General features: G+C 60.0%; 3 protein-coding genes across 6 annotated transcripts; 2 read left to right on the top strand and 1 right to left on the bottom strand.

Moving 5' to 3' along the window:
• Positions 1-1103: 1103 nt before the first annotated feature.
• C2H8orf82 (chromosome 2 C8orf82 homolog) lies at positions 1104-5671 on the top strand. The gene is made up of 3 exons (XM_072034217.1): positions 1104-1263; positions 3744-3792; positions 5016-5671. The coding sequence occupies exons 1-3, from the start codon at positions 1159-1161 to the stop codon at positions 5579-5581; spliced, it is 720 nt and encodes a 239-aa protein (XP_071890318.1). The 5' UTR covers positions 1104-1158; the 3' UTR covers positions 5582-5671.
• A 1049-nt stretch (positions 5672-6720) lies between these two features.
• LOC140001781 (uncharacterized) lies at positions 6721-9938 on the top strand. Its single transcript, XM_072034207.1, has 2 exons — positions 6721-6785; positions 7003-9938. The coding sequence occupies exons 1-2, from the start codon at positions 6736-6738 to the stop codon at positions 8858-8860; spliced, it is 1908 nt and encodes a 635-aa protein (XP_071890308.1). The 5' UTR covers positions 6721-6735; the 3' UTR covers positions 8861-9938.
• LRRC14 (leucine rich repeat containing 14) lies at positions 9919-18559 on the bottom strand. 4 transcript variants are annotated; one of them, XM_072034213.1, is made up of 4 exons: positions 18501-18559; positions 12741-13037; positions 11391-11963; positions 9919-10497 (listed from the first exon to the last, which is right to left on the bottom strand). In XM_072034213.1, exons 2-4 carry the CDS (start codon positions 13013-13015, stop codon positions 9960-9962), a joined length of 1386 nt encoding a protein of 461 aa, XP_071890314.1. In that variant the 5' UTR covers positions 13016-13037; positions 18501-18559; the 3' UTR covers positions 9919-9959. The 4 variants fall into 4 exon arrangements, with proteins under 4 accessions (XP_071890314.1, XP_071890312.1, XP_071890313.1 ...); XM_072034211.1 differs by lacking the exon at positions 18501-18559 and adding an exon at positions 15059-15687; XM_072034212.1 differs by lacking the exon at positions 18501-18559 and adding an exon at positions 14019-14115.
• Positions 18560-18782: the final 223 nt, after the last annotated feature.

Here is an 18782-nt window from a genome sequence, read left to right as displayed (position 1 = left end):
AGGGGTGCCCAGGGACTTCCCAGCTGTCCATGGGGCGCCTGGAGCCCCGCACTGTCCCTATAGGATCCCTTTGGGTCCCTATAGGGTCCTTATGGGGTCCCTATAGGGTCCCTATAGGATCCCTTAGGCTCCCTACAGGGTCCCTGTGGGGTCCCTATGGGGTCCCTTTGGGTCCCTCTGGGACCCCTATAGGGTCCTTTTGGATCTCTTTAGGTCCCTATAGGATCCCTTTGAGTCCCTTTGGCTCCCTACAGGGTCCCTATAGGATCCCTTGGGGTCCCTTTGGGTCTCTGTAGGATCCCTTTGTGTCCCTATGGGGTCCCTTTGTGTCCCTTCAGATCCCTATAGGATCCCTTTGGGTCCCTATAGGGTCCCTTGGGGTCCCTATGGGGTCCCTATGGGGTCCCTTTGGATCCCTTTGGGTCCCTTTGTGTCCCTTTGTGTCCCTATAGGATCCCTTTGGCTCCCTATAGGATCCCTTTGGATCCCTATAGGGTCCTTATGGGGTCCCTATAGAGTCCCTATAGGATCCCTTTGTGTCCCTTCGGGTATCTATAGGGTCCTATAGGATCCCTTTGTGTCCCTTCAGGTCCCTATAGGGTCCTATAGGATCCCTTTGGGTCCCTATGGGGTCCCTATGGGGTCCCTATAGGGTCCTTATGGGGTCCCTTGGGGTCCTTATGGGTCCCTTTGTGTCCCTTTGTGTCCCTATAGTGTCCCTATAGGATCCCTTTGGGTCCCTTTGCATCTCTATAGGATCCCTTTGGGTCCCTATAGGATCCCTTGGGGTCCATATAGGGTCCTTATGGGGTCCCTATAGGGTCCCTATAGGATCTCTTGGGGTCCGTCCCTTTGGGTCCCTTTGGCTCCCTATAGTGTCCCTATAGGGTCCTTATAGGATCCCTTTGGGTCACTTTGGCTCCTTTTGGGTCCCTTTGGATCCCTTTGGGGTCCCTATAGGGTCCCTATAGGGTCCCCACACCCCCCATTACCCGGCCCCCCCCACTCCCCAGCCCACAGTTTCCCCCCGGAGCCCCATTTCCGGTGCAACACCCGGAAGCTGGCGAAGGAAGGGGGCGGAAAGATCAGCGGAGGGAAAGGGGAGGGGAGCACTTCCGCTTCCGGTTGTCCGTCGCCATAACGGGTCCGGGCGGCGCCATGAGGCCGGGGCTGCTGCGGGCCGCGGCCTGCGGGTACCGCCAGGGGCAGAGCCCCGCGCCCGGCACCAGGGAGTATTTCTACTACATCGACCACCGAGGGCAGGTTTGGGGCAAAAAAGGGAGATTTGGGGACTTTGGGGGGTGGGGGGCGTGGAGGGAATTGGGGAGAGTGGGGGGGAATAGGGGGAGTTGGGGGGGGGCACCAGGGAGTCATCGAGCACCGAGGGAAGGTTTGGGGCAAAACTGGGCGATTTTGGGAGTTTGGGGGGTGGGGGGGAAAAGGGGGAGTGAGGGGAGTTGGGGAGAATTGAGGGGAATTGGGGGGGTTGGGGGGGGGCCACCAGGGAGTATTTCTACTGCATAGACCACCAAGGGAAGGTTTGGGGCAAAACTGGGCGATTTTGGGAGTTTTGGGGGTGAGGGGGAATTGAGGGGAATTGGGGGGGGGCACCAGGGAGTATTTCTACTACATCGACCACCGAGGGAAGGTTTGGGGCAAAACCGGGCGATTTTGGGACTTTGGGGGGTGGGGGGCGTGGAGGGAATTGGGGAGAGTGGGGGGGAATAGGGGGAGTTGGGGGGGGGGCACCAGGGAGTCATCGACCACCGGGGGCAGGTTTGGGGCAAAAACGGGCGATTTTGGGAGTTTGGGGGGTGGGGGGGAATTGGGGGGAATTGGGGTAGTGGGGGGGGGGGAATTGGGGCTGAGGGGGGGGGCACCAGGGAGTATTTCTACTCCATCGACCACCGTGGGCAGGTTTGGGGCAAAAACGGGCGATTTTGGGACTTCGGGGGGTGGGGGGCGTGGAGGGAATTGGGGAGAGTGGAGGGGAATAGGGGGAGATGGGGGGGGGGCACCAGGGAGTCATCGACCACCGGGGGCAGGTTTGGGGCAAAAAAGGGTGATTTTGGGAGTTTGGGGGGTGGGGGGCGTGGAGGGAATTGGGGAGAGTGGGGGGGAATAGGGGGAGTTGGGGGGGGGGCACCAGGGAGTCATCGACCACCGCGGGCAGGTTTGGGGCAAAAAAGGGCGATTTTGGGACTTTGGGGGGTGGGGGGCGTGGAGGGAATTGGGGAGAGTGGGGGGGAATAGGGGGAGTTGGGGGGGGGGGGCACCAGGGAGTCATCGACCACCAGGGGCAGGTTTGGGGCAAAACTGGGCGATTTTGGGAGTTTGGGGGGGTGAGGGAGAAAAGGGGGGAACGGGGGAGTGGGGGGGAATTAGGGGGGTTGGGGGGGGGGCTCCAGGGAGTATTTCTACTGCATAGACCACCGAGGGCAGGTTTGGGGCAAAAACGGGCGATTTTGGGAGTTTGGGGGGTGGGGAGGTGGGAGGGAAAAGGAGGGGTTAGGGGGAAAAGGGGGGGGTTGGGGGAGTTGGGGGGGGGGCACCAGGGAGTATTTCTACTACATTGACCACCGCGGGCAGGTTTGGGGCAAAAAAGGGCGATTTTGGGAGTTTGGGGGGTGGGGGGCGTGGAGGGAATTGGGGAGAGTGGGGGGGAATAGGGGGAGTTGGGGGGGGGCACCAGGGAGTCATCGAGCACCGGGGGCAGGTTTGGGGCAAAATCGGGCGATTTTGGGAGTTTGGGGGGTGGGGGGCGTGGAGGGAATTGGGGAGAGTGGGGGGGAATAGGGGGAGTTGGGGGGGGGGGGCACCAGGGAGTCATCGACCACCAGGGGCAGGTTTGGGGCAAAACTGGGCGATTTTGGGAGTTTGGGGGGGTGAGGGAGAAAAGGGGGGAACGGGGGAGTGGGGGGGAATTAGGGGGGTTGGGGGGGGGGCTCCAGGGAGTATTTCTACTGCATAGACCACCGAGGGCAGGTTTGGGGCAAAAACGGGCGATTTTGGGAGTTTGGGGGGTGGGGAGGTGGGAGGGAAAAGGAGGGGTTAGGGGGAAAAGGGGGGGGTTGGGGGAGTTGGGGGGGGGGCACCAGGGAGTATTTCTACTACATTGACCACCGCGGGCAGGTTTGGGGCAAAAAAGGGCGATTTTGGGAGTTTGGGGGGTGGGGGGCGTGGAGGGAATTGGGGAGAGTGGGGGGGAATAGGGGGAGTTGGGGGGGGGCACCAGGGAGTCATCGAGCACCGGGGGCAGGTTTGGGGCAAAATCGGGCGATTTTGGGAGTTTGGGGGGTGGGGGGGGTGGGGGGGAATTGGGGGGAATTGGGGTAGTGGGGGGGGGGGAATTGGGGCTGGGGGGGGGGGGCACCAGGGAGTATTTCTACTACATCGACCACCAGGGGCAGGTTTGGGGCAAAAACGGGTGATTTTGGGAGTTTGGGGGGTGGGGGGGTAAAGGGGAGGGATTGGGGGGAATTGGGAGGAAATGGGGGGGAAATGGGGAAAATTGGGGGGGGGCTAAGAGGAAAATGGGGGGAAACGGGGGAATTGGGGGGGGTCAGGGGGAATTGGAGGGAAAGGGGGGGGAAACGGGGGAACTGGGGGGAACTGGGGCAAACTGGGGAGAGTCTGGGGGAACTGGGGGGAGCGGGGGGGGGGGTCCCGAAGGGTTTTGGGGGGGTCCTGGGGGGGTCCCGGGGGGGTCCCGAGCACCCATGGGTGCCGTGGCCCTGCCGCAGCTCTTCCTGGACGATGCCAAGGTGAAAAACTTCATCACCTGCTTCAAAGGTAAGCGCTAATTAACGAGCCCTGCCGCTAACGGGGTCGGTCGGCCGCTAATTAACGAGCCCTGACGCTGATGGCGTTTGTTAATTGCTAATTAACGCACCCCGATGCTAACACTATTGGTCAATTGCTAATTAATGCACTCCTTACACTAACGCCATTGGTTAATCACTAATTAACGCACCCTGATGCTAACACCGTTGGTTAATCGTTAATTAATGCACCCCTGACACTAACGCCATTGGTTAATTGCTAATTAATGCACCCTGACACTAATACCATTGGTTAATCACTAATTAACCTACCCTGACACTAACACCATTGGTCAGTCACTAATTAACACACCCCTGAAAATAATGCCATTGGTTAATCGCTAATTAATAAACCCCTGATGCTAACGCCATTGGTTGATCACTAATTAATGCACCCTGATACTAACGCCATTGGTTAATCTCTAATTAACTCACCCCGACACTAACACCATTGATTAATAACTAATTAACCCACCCCAACACTAACACCATTGGTTAATAACTAATTAACGAGCCCCAAACACTAACACCATTGGTTAACTGCTAATTAACGCACCCCTGACAGTAACCCCATTGGTTAAACGCTAATTAACGCACCCCTGATGCTTAACACCATTGCTTCGTTGCTAATTAATGCTAATTAATTAGCCCCTGATGCTAACACTGTTGGTTAATGTATTGGTTAATTGCTAATTAACGCCTCCTGACGCTAACCCCGTTGGTTAACCGCTAAATAACGCACCCTGGCACTAACACCATTGGTTCATCGCTAATTAACGCACCCTGATACTAACGCCATTGGTTAATCTCTAATTAACTCACCCTGACACTAACACCATTGGTTAATAACTAATTAACATTGGTTAACTGCTAATTAACGAGCCCCAAACGCTAACACCATTGGTTAATCGCTAATTAACGCACCCTGATTTTAACACCATTGGTTAACCGCTAAGTAACGCACCCCTGATGCTTAACGCCATTGCTTCGTTGCTAATTAATGCTAATTAATTAGCCCCTGATGTATCGGTTAATTGCTAATTAACACCCCCTGACGCTAACCCCGTTGGTTAACCCCAAATTAACTCACCCCAACGCTACCACCGTCGGTTATCCCCCCAATAACCCCCCCATGACCCTAACCCCGTGGCCTAATTAGCTAATTAACGACCTAACGCTAATTACTTCCCGCAGACCAGCGCTTCCTCACCTTCTTCTTCGAGCGCCTGCGCCCCAACCGCAGCGGGCGCTACGAGGCCGCCTTCCCCTACCTCTCGCCCTGCGGCCGCGAGCGCAACTACGTCCGCTGCGAGGACCGGCCCGTGGTCTTCACCCGCCTCCTGAGCCCCAGTACCACAAGTACCACAAGTACCACAAGCACCATCACCACCGGTACCACCGGTAGCACCGCCGCGCCCCAGCTGCTCTCCTACTGCGGCGGCGGCGAGCGCTTGGCCGTGCCCTTCGAGCCGCGGCGCTTGGCCTTCTTGCCCGAAAACGGGCGACTCTACCACCCGGCGCCCGCCCGCGCCGGCGGCGTGGGGTTGGTGAGTTCGGCGTTGGCCGACGAATGGAGCCCGGCCTTCGAGTACAAGGGGGGGGTCGGGAGACCCCCCACCCATTTCACCTGGCGGGGGGTGCGCTACGAGCTCGACCACGAGTTGGTGCCGTTGCTCCGCGGTGATGGGGGTGGTGGTGGGGGGGGGCAAGGGGGGCGTGAGGGTGTTGTTGATGGGGTTGGGGGGGTGGGGAGGGGGTGATGGGGACCCCCCCCGTGTCCCCGTCCCCCCCCCATGTCCCCCCAGGTGTCCCCCCCGGTGTCCCCCCCCGGTGTGTGAACAAGGAGATGAAGCAGCCTAAGGACTTGGTGTGGTTGTGTCCGCGGCGTCGCCCCCACCCCTCGGGGGGGCAACGGAATGGAGCTGTGCCCCCCCCCAAAATGTCCCCCCCCCCCAAAATGTCCTCCCCCACACACCCCCCATCCCAAGGGGGCTTCACGTGTGTCCCCGTCCTGTCCCCATCATGGGGGGGGAGGCGGTGCCACCAGGTCCCCGTGTCTCCAGCCCCACGGTGGGAAGGAGGGGACCAAGGGGGGGGGGGGGGGGGGGAAATGAGGATATGGGGGGGTTAGGGGAAGGTTTGGGGTGTCCCCCCCCCGAAGGTTTTGGGGTATGGGCTGCAGGTTTGCGGTTCCCTAAAAAAATTTGGGGTGTCCCCTCAGTGTTTTGGGGTGTTTTCCTTACATTTGGGGTGTCCTGACCAAATTTGGGTGTCCCCTCACTGGCTTGGGGTGTTTTTCTTACATTTAGGGTGTCACGACCAAATTTGGGGTGTCCCCTCACTGGTTTGGGGTATTTTCCTTACATTTGGGGTGTCCCGACCAAATTTGGGTGTCCCCTCACTGGTTTGGGGTGTTTTCCTTACGTTTGGGGTGTCCCGACCAAATTTGGGGTGCCCCCCCCTCCAGGTTTGGGGTGTCTGTACCAGGTTTGGGGTGTCAACCCCCAGATTTCGGGTGGCCCCCACCAAATTGGGGTGTCCATAGCAGGATTGGGGTGTCCCCCCCCACAAAATTTGAGATGTCACCCCCCAGGTTTGCGGGGTCCTCCCCCAAAATTGGGGTATCCATAGCAGGATTGCAGTGCCCCCCCCAAAAAAAATTTGGGGTGCCCCCCCCCAGGTTTTGGATGTCCCATTTAGGTTTGGGGTGCCCCCCCATATTTGGGTTTCCCCCCACATTTGGGGTTTCCCCACCAGATTTGGGGTGTCCCCCCAAATTCAGGCCCCCCCTCCCCTTTTTCCTGGGGTGCCCCGCCCCCAATTCCTCCAGCCCCCACCCACCACCAGGGGGCGCTCGCTTCCCCCCCGCCCCCCCCAGCCCCAACTCGTTGCTCTCCCACCTTTGACGTCATTGATGACGTCACGGGGCGGTGCCGGAAGTAGCGGCGGGGAGGGTGAAAGCCGGTACCGAGGGGGGGGGGGGAGGGAGGGGTGAACCGGGAGGGGGGGGGAGGGGGAGCCCATTTTGGGGGGGGGGAACCCATTTTGGGGAAGGGGGAACCCAATTTGGGGGGTTGGGGGGCACGGAGGGGGGGGTCCCCATGGTTGGGGAGGGTCTCAGGGGGTGGGGGGGGAGGGGTCAGGACCCCCCTGATGGCGCTGCCCCCCCCCCCCCCCCCAGGGCACGGGGACAGCCCCCAGAGGCCGCCATGGCCCGAAGGAGGAAACGGCGGCGGCGAGAGAGCGGGGACGGAGACGGGGACGGCGGTGACAGAGGGGACACCAGTGACAGAGGTAATACAGGTGACACCAGTGACAGAAGTGGCACCAGTGACAGAAGGGACACCAGTGATAGAATGGACACCAGTGATGGAGGTAATAGAGGTGGCACCAGTGACAGAAGTGACACCAGTGACAGAAGCAACACCAGTGACAGAAGGGACACCAGTGACGGAGGTAATAGAGGTGGCACCAGTTACAGAAGTGCCACCAGTGACAGAAGGGACACCAGTGACAGAGGTAATAGAGGTGGAACCAGTGACAGAAGTGGCACCAGTGACAGAAGTGACACCAGTGACAGAAGCAACACCAGTGACAGAAGGGACACCAGTGACGGAGGTAATAGAGGTGGCACCAGTGACAGAAGGGACACCAGTGACAGAAGGGACACCAGTGACAGAGGTAATAGAGGTGGCACCAGTGACAGAAGTGGCACCAGTAATGGAGGTAATAGAGGTAGCACCAGTGACAGAAGTGGCACCAGTGACAGAAGTGACACCAGTGACAGAAGCAACACCAGTGACAGAAGGGACACCAGTGACAGAGGTAATAGAGGTGGCACCAGTGACACAAGCGACACCAGAGACAGAAGTGACACCAGTGACCGAGACCACACCAGCAACAGCGGTGGCATCACCGGCAGAGATCCCAGCACCAACAGAGGTGCCAGCAGTGCCAGCAGTGACAGCAGTGACAGCGGTGACAGCGGTGACCTCGGCACCTTCCCCTTCAGCCGCCTGCCACCCGACTGCCAGCTCCACGTCCTCTCCTTCCTGTCCCCGGCGGAGAAGTGCGCGGCCGCGCTGGTGTGCGGCGCCTGGAGCCGCTTGGTGCGCTCGCCTCGCCTCTGGCGCGTGGCCGACTTCACCGGCGCCCCGGCGGCACTGGCGGAGCACCAGGACGATGACAATGACACCGGTGTCACCGCCTTCGCGCGCTGGCAGGGCTGGGTGCGGTGCTACGCCTTCCACCTCGCCGCCCGCCGCGCCGCCCCGCGCCTCCTCCGCGCCAATTTCGACTTGGGCGACCGCCGAGCCGGTTGGGCCGAATTCCTGCAGGACTTTTTGGAGAGCGTGCGCTGCGGCGAGCTGCGGGAGCTGGAGCTCGACTGGACCCTCAGCCCCCACCAACCCCCCGGCCCACGCCCGCCCGGCGGTGCCAAATTGGAGCAGTTGAGCCGTTTCCAAGCGTTGTTGGAGCTGCTGAGCCTCAAGGCGCCGGGCTTGGCCCGCGCCAAGCTGCCCTTCGACTGGTCGCGGCGTTCGGTGGCCGCCCTTGGCCGCTTCCAGCACTTGCACACTTTGGAGCTCCGGTATTTTTGGGGCTTCCGCGGCGTGCGCCCCGAGGCGCTCCGCGAGCTGGCGGCCGCCCTCCCCCGCCTCAAGACGCTGGTGCTGCACCTCCTGGTGCCAGTGCAGGATTTGGGCACCTCGTACGCCTTGGAGTCGCGTTCCTTGGAGGTGTTGGACGTTTGGCGGTGCCGGGGGTTGGTTTTCGGCCGCCTGGAGCTGCCGGCGCTTCGGGCGCTGCGGGTGAGGAAGAGGACGAGGGGTTTGATCCTGCAGCGGCGCGCACGGTTGGCGTTGCAGAGCCGCTGGCGGTGCCTCTACGCCTTGCTCCGCGCCGGCGCCCCTGGCCTGCGGCTACTCAACAACCGCGCGTTGTTGCCGCACTGGCGCGAGCGGCCCTACGACGAGCTGGAGGCCATCCTGCGGCGCGCCTGCTACTGCCCCCGCCACGCCGACACTTGGTTGCTCTAGCGCCGGGTCCTCGTGGCCGGCGGCGCGCCGCGGTGGCTACCAGAAGCTCAAGGTGGCCATCAACACCCCATGGTGACCCAATCACGCTCTGGCAATGGGTGCCGCACACGAGTGTGCCCGTGTTGGTGTGACCGAGCCATGGTGGCCGCCACCGTCACACAAAGGTGGCCAGGACTACCTAGTGGCCATCATCATGTCGTGGTGGTGGCCATCACCATGTCGTCGTGGCCATCATCCGCCAGTGGTGGCCATCACCTTCCAGTGGTAGCCATCACCTTCCAGTGGTGGCCATCATCACTCCATGGTGGTGGCCATCCCCACGTCATCGTGGCCATCACCTCCCAGTGGTGGTCATCATTACTCCATGGTGGCCATCCCCACGTCATCGTGGCCATCACGCCCCAGTGGTGGCCATCACCCTCCAGTGGTGGCCACCATCACCCCATGGGGGTGGCCTTCCCCATGCCATCATGGCCATCACCTCCCAGTGGTGGTCATCATTACTCCATGGTGGCCATCCCCACGTCATCGTGGCCATCACGCCCCAGTGGTGGCCATCACCCTCCAGTGGTGGCCACCATCACCCCATGGGGGTGGCCTTCCCCATGCCATCATGGCCATCACCTCCCAGTGGTGGTCATCATTACTCCATGGTGGCCATCCCCACGTCATCGTGGCCATCACGCCCCAGTGGTGGCCATCACCCTCCAGTGGTGGCCACCATCACCCCATGGTGGTGGCCATCACCATGTCATCGTGGCCATCACCCCCCAGTGGTGGCCGTCACCTTCCAGTGGTGGCCACCATCACCCCTTGGAGGTGGCCATCACCACGTCATCATGGCCATCACCCCCCTCCCACATTGACTGTCACCACCCATGGTGGCCACCACCCCCTGGTGTCCCCACGGTGGCCCTGCGCTTCCACCCACCATCCCTGGAATCATCGCAGCGTTTCGGGACACCACAGAGCAGCGGGCACTCCCCCCGGCCACGGGTGCAAGACCGGTGACACGGTGACAACGTGGGGACAGCACGGGTGGGGACGGGGACACCAGCCATTAAAAACACCAATTTTATACCACGCCCCCATGCTTCTGCTACAGCGCGAAGTAGTCGAGGGCGCGGTGGCGGCTCAGGCTCGTGGTCCACACGGCCTCGTCCCGCCCGGCGCCGCGCAGCACCCGCTGCACCTCCTCCTGAAGCCCCTCCGAGCGCTCCTCGTCCTCGGGGAGCTCCTCCTCACCCCCAAAATCCACGGGGCGCGGGTAGATGACGAGGCGGAGGCCGGCGAGCGGCGCCGTGCCCTCCGCCAACGCCTTCACCCCCGACGAGGTCAAGGGGTTGCCGAAAAAACCCAAGTAGCCCAAGTGGGCGCAGCGGCGGAGCGCCGGGAGTAGGGCGCCGAGGTGGGCGTCCTCCAGGCGGCACTCCATGGCGTCCAAGTGGCGCAAGGTGCCCGAGGCCGTGGCCAAAAGCTGGAGGAAGGGTTGCAAGAGGTCCTCGGAGAGGTTGTGGCCGCTCACGTCGAGTTTCTTCAGCGCGAGCGCGTGGGGGCTCCGGAGGAGGTAGGCGAAGTCCACGGGGAGGAGGTGGCAGAAGGGAAGCTCCAGGCTCTCCAGTGGGTGTTGTAGGGAGCTGTGGGGGGGGGAAGAAGGGAGGCGTGAGGGCTGCGGGGGCAGCGGGCGGCCTACAGATTTTTTGGGGACATGGCCTACAGGGTTTTTTTGGGGTAGACCTGGCCTTTTTGGTGGATCCGGCCTACAGGCTTTTTGGGGTTAGACCTGGCCTGGACTTTTTGGGTAGACATGGCCTACAGGCTTTTTGGGGTAACATGGCCTGTTGGGTAGACCCGGCCTACAGGCTTTTTGGGGTAGACTTGGCCTACAAACGTTTTGGGGTCGACCTGGCCTACAGACATTTTTTGGGTAGACCTGGCCTACAGACATTTTTGGGGTAGACGTGACCTAGTTTTTGTGTAGACCCGGCATACAGGCTTTTTCGGGTAGACCCGGCCTACAGACATTTTTGGGGTAGACATGGCCTTTTGGGTAGACCTGGCCTGGAGGGTTTTTTGGGGTCGACCTGGCCTACAGGCTTTTTTGGGGTAGACGTGGCCTATAGGCCTTTTGGGGTAGACCTGGCCTACAGACCTTTTTGGGGTAGACCTGGCCTACAGGCTTTTTGGGTAGACCCGGCCTAGACATTTTTTGGGTAGACGCCTACAGGCTTTTTGGGGTCGACCTGGCCTAGACCTTTTTGTTGTAGACCTGGCCTACGGACTTTTTTGGGGTAGACCTGGCCTAAAAACGTTTTTGGATAGATGTGGCCTACAGACTTTTTTGGCTAGACTTGGCCTAAAAACGCTGTTGGGTAGACGTGGCCTACAGAGCTTTTGGCTAAACCTGTGCACCTTCTAAAATTTTGGGTAGACCCGCGCGGTGCCAAGAGTTGGACTTGATCCTCACGGCTCCCTTCCACCTGGGGGCCATTCCACCCCACCCCACTCACCCCGCGGGGCGCGCACTCACCCCAGGAGCTGCCGCAGCCTCCCCGAGAGGCGGCAGGAGCCCAGATTCAGCTCCCGGAGGCGCTGCAAGCGGCCGAACCCCTCGGCCAAACTCCGCAGCCCGTCCTCCGCCCCCGGCCGCCGCGCGTCCACGTTGCTGTAGGGCAACCTCAAACTCTCCAATTCGGGGAAGCGCTCGAGGCGCGGCAAGACCTCGACCAAACCGGGCAAGCCCAAATTGTTGAAGCGCAGGTCGACGCGGCGCAACCCCGCCGGCTCCAACGCCTCCAACAACGCCACCGTGGCGCCCAAGGACAATTCCTCGGCGTGGAAGTCGCGGCACCGTAGGCGCAACGCCCCGGCGGCGCGGAGGGCGGCGCGGAGGATGGGGCCCGAGGTGCTGTTGACGAAGAGGTCAACGCGCAGCTCTACCGGGGAGCCCCGGTGTCCCCCGGTGTCCTCGCGGCGTTGCGATGACTCCAAGCAAGCCTTGGCCAAGAGGACGGTCCCCGACCAAAGGCTGGGGTTATCGGGGTCCTGCTCGGCGCCGTCCTGAAGCCCCGTCAGGTCCAGGACCCGGAGGAACGGGCTGGGGCTGTGGGGATGGGGTACGGGGAAGGGTTTGGGGTGGGATCTAGGTGCTCCAAACCCAAAAAAGAGGGAGCGGCAAAGGGGTATCACCTGAAAAAGGGGTATATCCCAAAAAAGGGGCAAACCCAAAAAAGGGGGAACCCAAAAAAAAGGGGCAACCCCAAAAAAAGGGGGAACCCAAAAAAAGGGGCAACCCCAAAAAAAGGGGGCAACCCCCAAAAAAAGAGGAATCCCCCCCAAAAAAGGGGGAATCCCCAAAAAAAGGGGGCATCTCCCCAAAAAATGGGCAGCCCCAAAAAAAAGGGGAATCCCCAAAAAAAGGGGCAACCACAAAAAAGAGGGGCATCTCCCCAAAAAAGGGGCAACCCCAAAAAAAGGGGCATCTCCCCAAAAAAGAGGTATCTTCCCAAAAAAAGGGGGCAGCCCCCAACCCCAGAACCCAACCCCAATTCCAACCCCAGTCCCAACCCCATCCTCTCCCAATCCCAATCCCAACCCCAACCCCAAACCCAACCCCAATCCCAACCCCAATCCCAACCCCAATCCCAACCCCAAACCCAATCCCAATCCCAACCCCAATCCCAATCCCAACCCCAAACCCAATCCCAATCCCAAACCCAACCCCAAACCCAACCCCAATCCCAACCCCAACCCCAAACCCAATCCCAATCCCAACCCCAATCCCAACCCCAATCCCAACCCCATCCTCTCCCAATCCCAACCCCAACCCCAATCCACCCCACACCCCCACCCCACCCCACACCCCACCCCACACCCCCACCTCTCCTCCCTCCTCATCCCGGCGGTGATGGCGAGCAGCAGCGCCTGCAGACACCCCCTCCCCGGCGTCCTTCGTGCCCGGCGCGGGCGGCGCGGGAGGCGCAGGACCGGGTAGGGCCAGGAACGCACCAAATCCCGAAACAACGGCACCCGCGGCTCCGCCAGCGCCGCCTCCAGCAGCGCCGGGTACAACTCAGCCGGCAGCCGCGGCAACGCGCCGGGGGAACCGGCAAGGCGGCGGGCGCAGAGGTGGACGAGGGAGGAGACGGGCGGCATGGGGGTTATAGGGTCGGGGGTCCTAAATGGGTTTTGTTGGGAAGTGGGGGGGGTGGGGGGAGGTAGTGTGAGGGGTGTGGGTGGGATGCTGGTCCCAATCCCAATCCCAATTCTGACCCCGATCCCAATCCCAACCCCAATCCCAATTCCGACCCCGATCCCAACCACAATCCCAATCCTGATCCTGATCCCAATCCCAATCCCGACCCCGATCCCAATCCCAATTCTGACCCCGATCCCAATCCCAACCCCAATCGGTACCCCAACCCCAATCCCAATTCTGACCCCAATCCCAATCCTGATCCCAACCCCAATTCCGACTCCAACCCCAATCCCCAATCCTGACTCCGATCCCAATCCTGACCCCAATCCCTGATCCCAATCCCGACCCCAATCCCAATTCTGACCCCAATCCCAATTCTGACCCCAATCCCAATCCCAACCCCAATCCAAATCCTGATCCCAATCCCAATTCCAACCCTGATCCCAATCCCAACCCCAACCCCAACCCTGATCCCAATCCCAACCCCAATCGTGATCCTAATCCCAACCCCAATCCCAGACCCAACCCCAATTCTGACCCCGATCCCAATTCTGACCCCAATCCCAATCCTGATCCCAATCCCAATTCCAACTCCAACCCCAATCCCCAATCCTGACTCCGATCCCAATCCTGACTCCGATCCCTGATCCCAATCCCGACCCCGATCCCAATTCCTACCCAATCCCAATTCCAACCCTGATCCCGATCCCAACCCCAATCCCAACCCCAATCCCAATCCTGACCCCAATCCCAATTCCAACCCTGATCCCAATCCCAACCCCGACCCCAATCTAGACCCCAACCCAAACCCCAATCCCAATTCCAACCCGGATCCTGATTCCAACCCCAATCCCAATTCAAATCCCAACACCCTATCCCAATCCCATTTCTGATCCTAATCCCAATTCCAACCCCAATCCCAGACCCAACCCTAATTCTGACCCCAATCCCAATCCTGACCCCGATCTCTGATCCGCCGGCCAGGCGGCGGGCGCACAGGTGGACGAGGGAGGAGACGGGCGGCATGGGGGTGGTTTTGTAGGGTCGGGGGGCGGTGGGGGTCCTAAATGGGTTTGGGGAAGTGGGAGGGGGTGGGGGGAGGTAGTGTGAGGGGTGTGGGGTGGGATCTTGGTCTTGATCCCAATCCCAATTCTGACCCCGATCCCAATTCCAATCCCAACCCCAATCCCAATTCCAACCCTGATCCTAATCCCAACCCCGATCCTGAACCCAATCCCAATTCCGATCCCAACACCCTATCCCAATCCCATTTGTGATCCTAATCCCAATTCCAACCCCAATCCCAGACCCAACCCCAATTCTGACCCCGATCCCAATTCTGACCCCAATCCCAATTCTGACCCCAATCCCAACCACAATCCCAATCCTGATCCCAATCCCAATTCCAACTCCGATCCCAATCCTGCCCCAATCCCAATCCTGATCCCAACCCCAATTCCGATCCCAACCCCAATCCCCAATCCTGACTCCGATCCCAATCCTGACCCCAATCCCTGATCCCAATCCCAATTCCAACCCAGACCCCAATCCCGATTTCAACCCCAATTCCGACCCCGATCCCAATTCCGACTCCAACCCCGACCCCTGATCCCAATCCCGACCCCAAACCCAATTCCTACCCAATCCCTACTCTGATGCTGACCCCAATCCCAATCCCAACCCCAATCCCAATCCTGACCCCGACCCCAACCCCAATTCCAACCCCAATCCTGATCCCAACCCCAATCCCCAATCCCGACCCCAATCCCTGATCCCAATCTCGACCCCGATCCCAATTCCTACCCAATCCCAATTCCTACTCTGATGATGACCCCAATTCCGATCCCAATCCCAATCCCGACCCCAATCCCAATTCCAACCCCGATCCTGATCCCAATCCCAATCCCAACACCCTATCCCAATCCCATTTGTGATCCTAATCCAATTCCAACCCCAATCCCAGACCCAACCCCAATTCTGACCCCAATCCCAATCCTGACCCCGATCTCTGATCCGCCGGCCAGGCGGCGGGCGCAGAGGTGGACGAGGGAGGAGACGGGCGGCATGGGGGTGGTTTTGTAGGGTCGGGGGGTGGTGGGGGTCCTAAATGGGTTTGGGGAAGTGGGAGGGGGTGGGGGGAGGTAGTGTGAGGGGTGTGGGGTGGGATCTTGGTCTTGATCCCAATTCTGATCCTGATCCCGATCCCAACCCCAATTCCAACCCCAATCCCGATCCCAATCCCGACCCCGATCCCAATCCCAATTGCGACCCCGATCCCAATTCTGACCCCAATCCCAATTCCGACCCCGATCTCAACCACAATCCCAATCCTGATCCTGATCCCAATCCCAGTTCCGACCCCGATCCCAATTCTGACCTCAATCCCAATCCTGATCCCAACCCCAATTCCGATCCCAACCCCAATTCCGACTCCAACCCCAATCCCCAATCCTGACTCCGATCCCAATCCTGACTCCGATCCCTGATCCCAATCCCGACCCCGATCCCAATTCCTACCCAATCCCAATTCCAACCCTGATCCCGATCCCAATCCCAACCCCAATCCCAACCCCAATCCCAATCCTGACCCCAATCCCAATTCCAACCCTGATCCCAATCCCAACCCCGACCCCAATCTAGACCCCAACCCAAACCCCAATCCCAATTCCAACCCGGATCCTGATTCCAACCCCAATCCCAATTCAAATCCCAACACCCTATCCCAATCCCATTTCTGATCCTAATCCCAATTCCAACCCCAATCCCAGACCCAACCCTAATTCTGACCCCAATCCCAATCCTGACCCCGATCTCTGATCCGCCGGCCAGGCGGCGGGCGCACAGGTGGACGAGGGAGGAGACGGGCGGCATGGGGGTGGTTTTGTAGGGTCGGGGGGCGGTGGGGGTCCTAAATGGGTTTGGGGAAGTGGGAGGGGGTGGGGGGAGGTAGTGTGAGGGGTGTGGGGTGGGATCTTGGTCTTGATCCCAATTCTGATCCTGATCCCGATCCCAACCCCAATTCCAACCCCAATCCCGATCCCAATCCCGACCCCGATCCCAATCCCAATTGCGACCCCGATCCCAATTCTGACCCCAATCCCAATTCCGACCCCGATCTCAACCACAATCCCAATCCTGATCCTGATCCCAATCCCAGTTCCGACCCCGATCCCAATTCTGACCTCAATCCCAATCCTGATCCCAACCCCAATTCCGATCCCAACCCCAATTCCGACTCCAACCCCAATCCCCAATCCTGACTCCGATCCCAATCCTGACTCCGATCCCTGATCCCAATCCCGACCCCGATCCCAATTCCTACCCAATCCCAATTCCAACCCTGATCCCGATCCCAATCCCAACCCCAATCCCAACCCCAATCCCAATCCTGACCCCAATCCCAATTCCAACCCTCATCCCAATCCCAACCCCGACCCCAATCTAGACCCCAACCCAAACCCCAATCCCAATTCCAACCCCGATCCTGATTCCAACCCCAATCCCAATTCAAATCCCAACACCCTATCCCAATCCCATTTCTGATCCTAATCCCAATTCCAACCCCAATCCCAGACCCAACCCTAATTCTGACCCCAATCCCAATCCTGACCCCGATCTCTGATCCGCCGGCCAGGCGGCGGGCGCACAGGTGGACGAGGGAGGAGACGGGCGGCATGGGGGTGGTTTTGTAGGGTCGGGGGGCGGTGGGGGTCCTAAATGGGTTTGGGGAAGTGGGGGGGGTGGGGGGAGGTAGTGTGAGGGGTGTGGGTGGGATGCTGGTCCCAATCCCAATCCCAATTCCGACCCCGATCCCAACCACAATCCCAATCCTGATCCTGATCCCAATCCCAATCCCGACCCCGATCCCAATCCCAATTCTGACCCCGATCCCAATTCCAACCCCAATCCCAATCCTGATCCCAACCCCAATTCCGACTCCAACCCCAATCCCCAATCCTGACTCCGATCCCAATCCTGACCCCAATCCCTGATCCCAATCCCAACCCCAATCCCTACCCAATCCCAATTCCTACTCTGATGCTGACCCCAATCCCGATCCCAATCCCAACCCCAATCCCAATTCCAACCCCGACCCCAACCCCAATTCCAACCCCAATCCTGATCCCAATCCCAACCCCGATCGGAACCCCAACACCGATCCCAATTCCGATCCCAACATCCTATCCCAATCCCATTTCTGATCCCAATCCCAATTCCAACCCCAATCCCAGACCCAACCCCAATTCTGACCCCAATCCCAATCCGAACCCCAATCCCAACCCCAATCCTGACCCCAATCCCAATTCCAACCCTGATCCCAATCCCAACCCCGACCCCAATCTCGACCCCAACCCAAACCCCAATCCCAATCCCGACCCCAATCCCAATTCCAACCCCAAACCTGATTCCATCCCCAATCCCAATTCAAATCCCAACACCCTATCCCAATCCCATTTGTGATCCTAATCCCAATTCCAACCCCAATCCCAGACCCAACCCCAATTCTGACTCCGATCCCAACCCTGACCCCGATCCCTGATCCCAATCCCAACCCCAATCCCAATCCTGACCCCAATCCCAACCCCGACCCCAATCTCGACCCCGACCCAAACCGCGATCCTAATCCCGACCCCAATCCCAATTCCAACCCCGACCCCAATCTCGACCCCAACCCTAATCCCAATCCCAACGCCCTATTCCAATCCCATTTCTGATCCTAATCCCAATTCCAATCCCAATCCCAGACCCAACCCCAATTCTGACCCCGATCCCAATCCTGACCCCAATCCCCGATCCCAATCCCGACCCCAACCCTGATCCCGACCCCGATCCCAATCCCAACCCCGATCCCAATCCCTATCCCAATCCCAACTTCAATCCCAATTCCGACCCCAATCCCAATCCCGATCCCAAATCCCAGCCCCGATCCCAATCCCGACCCCAATCCCAATCCCCTACCGCAATCCCGACTCTGATCCCGACCCCAATCTCAATCCCAATCCCTGCCCCACGCTGTGACCCCCAAAATGGGCACCCGGAGGCGGGACCCCAAATCTGCCCCCCCCACCCCAAATCTGCCCCCCTCACACAGACCCCATAACAAAATGCCCCCCCCAGTGGGACCCCCAACCCCTACCCAATGGCACCCTGAACCCCCCCAAAATCCACCCCATGGCCCCCCCAACCCTGAAACCCCCCAAAAATCCCCCCCCAAAAAAACAGACCCCAAAAACGGCCCCATAACGACCCCCCCAAAAAAAAGACCCCCCAAAAGGGGCACCCCCGAACCCGGGCACCCCATAACGAAACCCCAACCCCCAACCCCCCCCCTCCCCAAAAAGAGGCGTCCCCAAACCCTAAAACCCCCCCAAAATCCTAAAATTCCCCCCAAATCCTAAGGACCCCCCCCCAGCGCGCCCCCTCCCCCCGGGCCCTCCTCACCCGCCTCTGCCCCGGCCCCCGCCGCGCTTCCGCGTTTGCGCGCTGCGGCCCCGCCCCTCCCCTCCAAGAACCAATCAGAAACAAGTGCAGTGACAGAGTCACGCCCCATTGCTTGGAGAGACAAATCCTATTGGCTAGCGTGTCTGTCAATCATATTATCAATGTTTCTATTGGCTGAGAGCAGCTGAGGGGCGTCAGGCGTCCCCCATAGGGAGGCGGGGCTACACCTCGTTGCTAGGGGAAACCGCGACGGCGCCGCCTCCTATTGGCTGTCCCCGCTGC

This window comes from Anas platyrhynchos, chromosome 2 (genome assembly GCF_047663525.1).
Source record: "Anas platyrhynchos isolate ZD024472 breed Pekin duck chromosome 2, IASCAAS_PekinDuck_T2T, whole genome shotgun sequence".
In the NCBI taxonomy this organism is placed as follows: Eukaryota; Metazoa; Chordata; class Aves; order Anseriformes; family Anatidae; genus Anas; species Anas platyrhynchos.
The sequence above is the reverse complement of the archived record's forward strand: the minus strand, read 5'-3'. Positions and strand labels throughout refer to the sequence as shown.

Excerpts from the sequence above, each read along its gene's own strand:
- C2H8orf82 (XM_072034217.1), top strand. The coding sequence starts at position 1,159 with ATGAGGCCGGGGCTGCTGCGGGCCGCGGCCTGCGGGTACCGCCAGGGG. Across the intron at positions 1,264-3,743 it reads ACATCGACCACCGAGGGCAG|CTCTTCCTGGACGATGCCAA; the intron begins GTTTGGGGCAAA and ends GCCCTGCCGCAG. Across the intron at positions 3,793-5,015 it reads CTTCATCACCTGCTTCAAAG|ACCAGCGCTTCCTCACCTTC; the intron begins GTAAGCGCTAAT and ends TACTTCCCGCAG.
- LOC140001781 (XM_072034207.1), top strand. The coding sequence starts at position 6,736 with ATGACGTCACGGGGCGGTGCCGGAAGTAGCGGCGGGGAGGGTGAAAGC. Across the intron at positions 6,786-7,002 it reads GGCGGGGAGGGTGAAAGCCG|GGCACGGGGACAGCCCCCAG; the intron begins GTACCGAGGGGG and ends CCCCCCCCCCAG.
- LRRC14 (XM_072034213.1), bottom strand. The coding sequence starts at position 13,015 with ATGCCGCCCGTCTCCTCCCTCGTCCACCTCTGCGCCCGCCGCCTTGCC. Across the intron at positions 11,964-12,740 it reads GGGATGAGGAGGGAGGAGAG|CCCCAGCCCGTTCCTCCGGG; the intron begins GTGGGGGTGTGG and ends CCATCCCCACAG. Across the intron at positions 10,498-11,390 it reads AGGCTGCGGCAGCTCCTGGG|CTCCCTACAACACCCACTGG; the intron begins GTGAGTGCGCGC and ends CCCCCCCCACAG.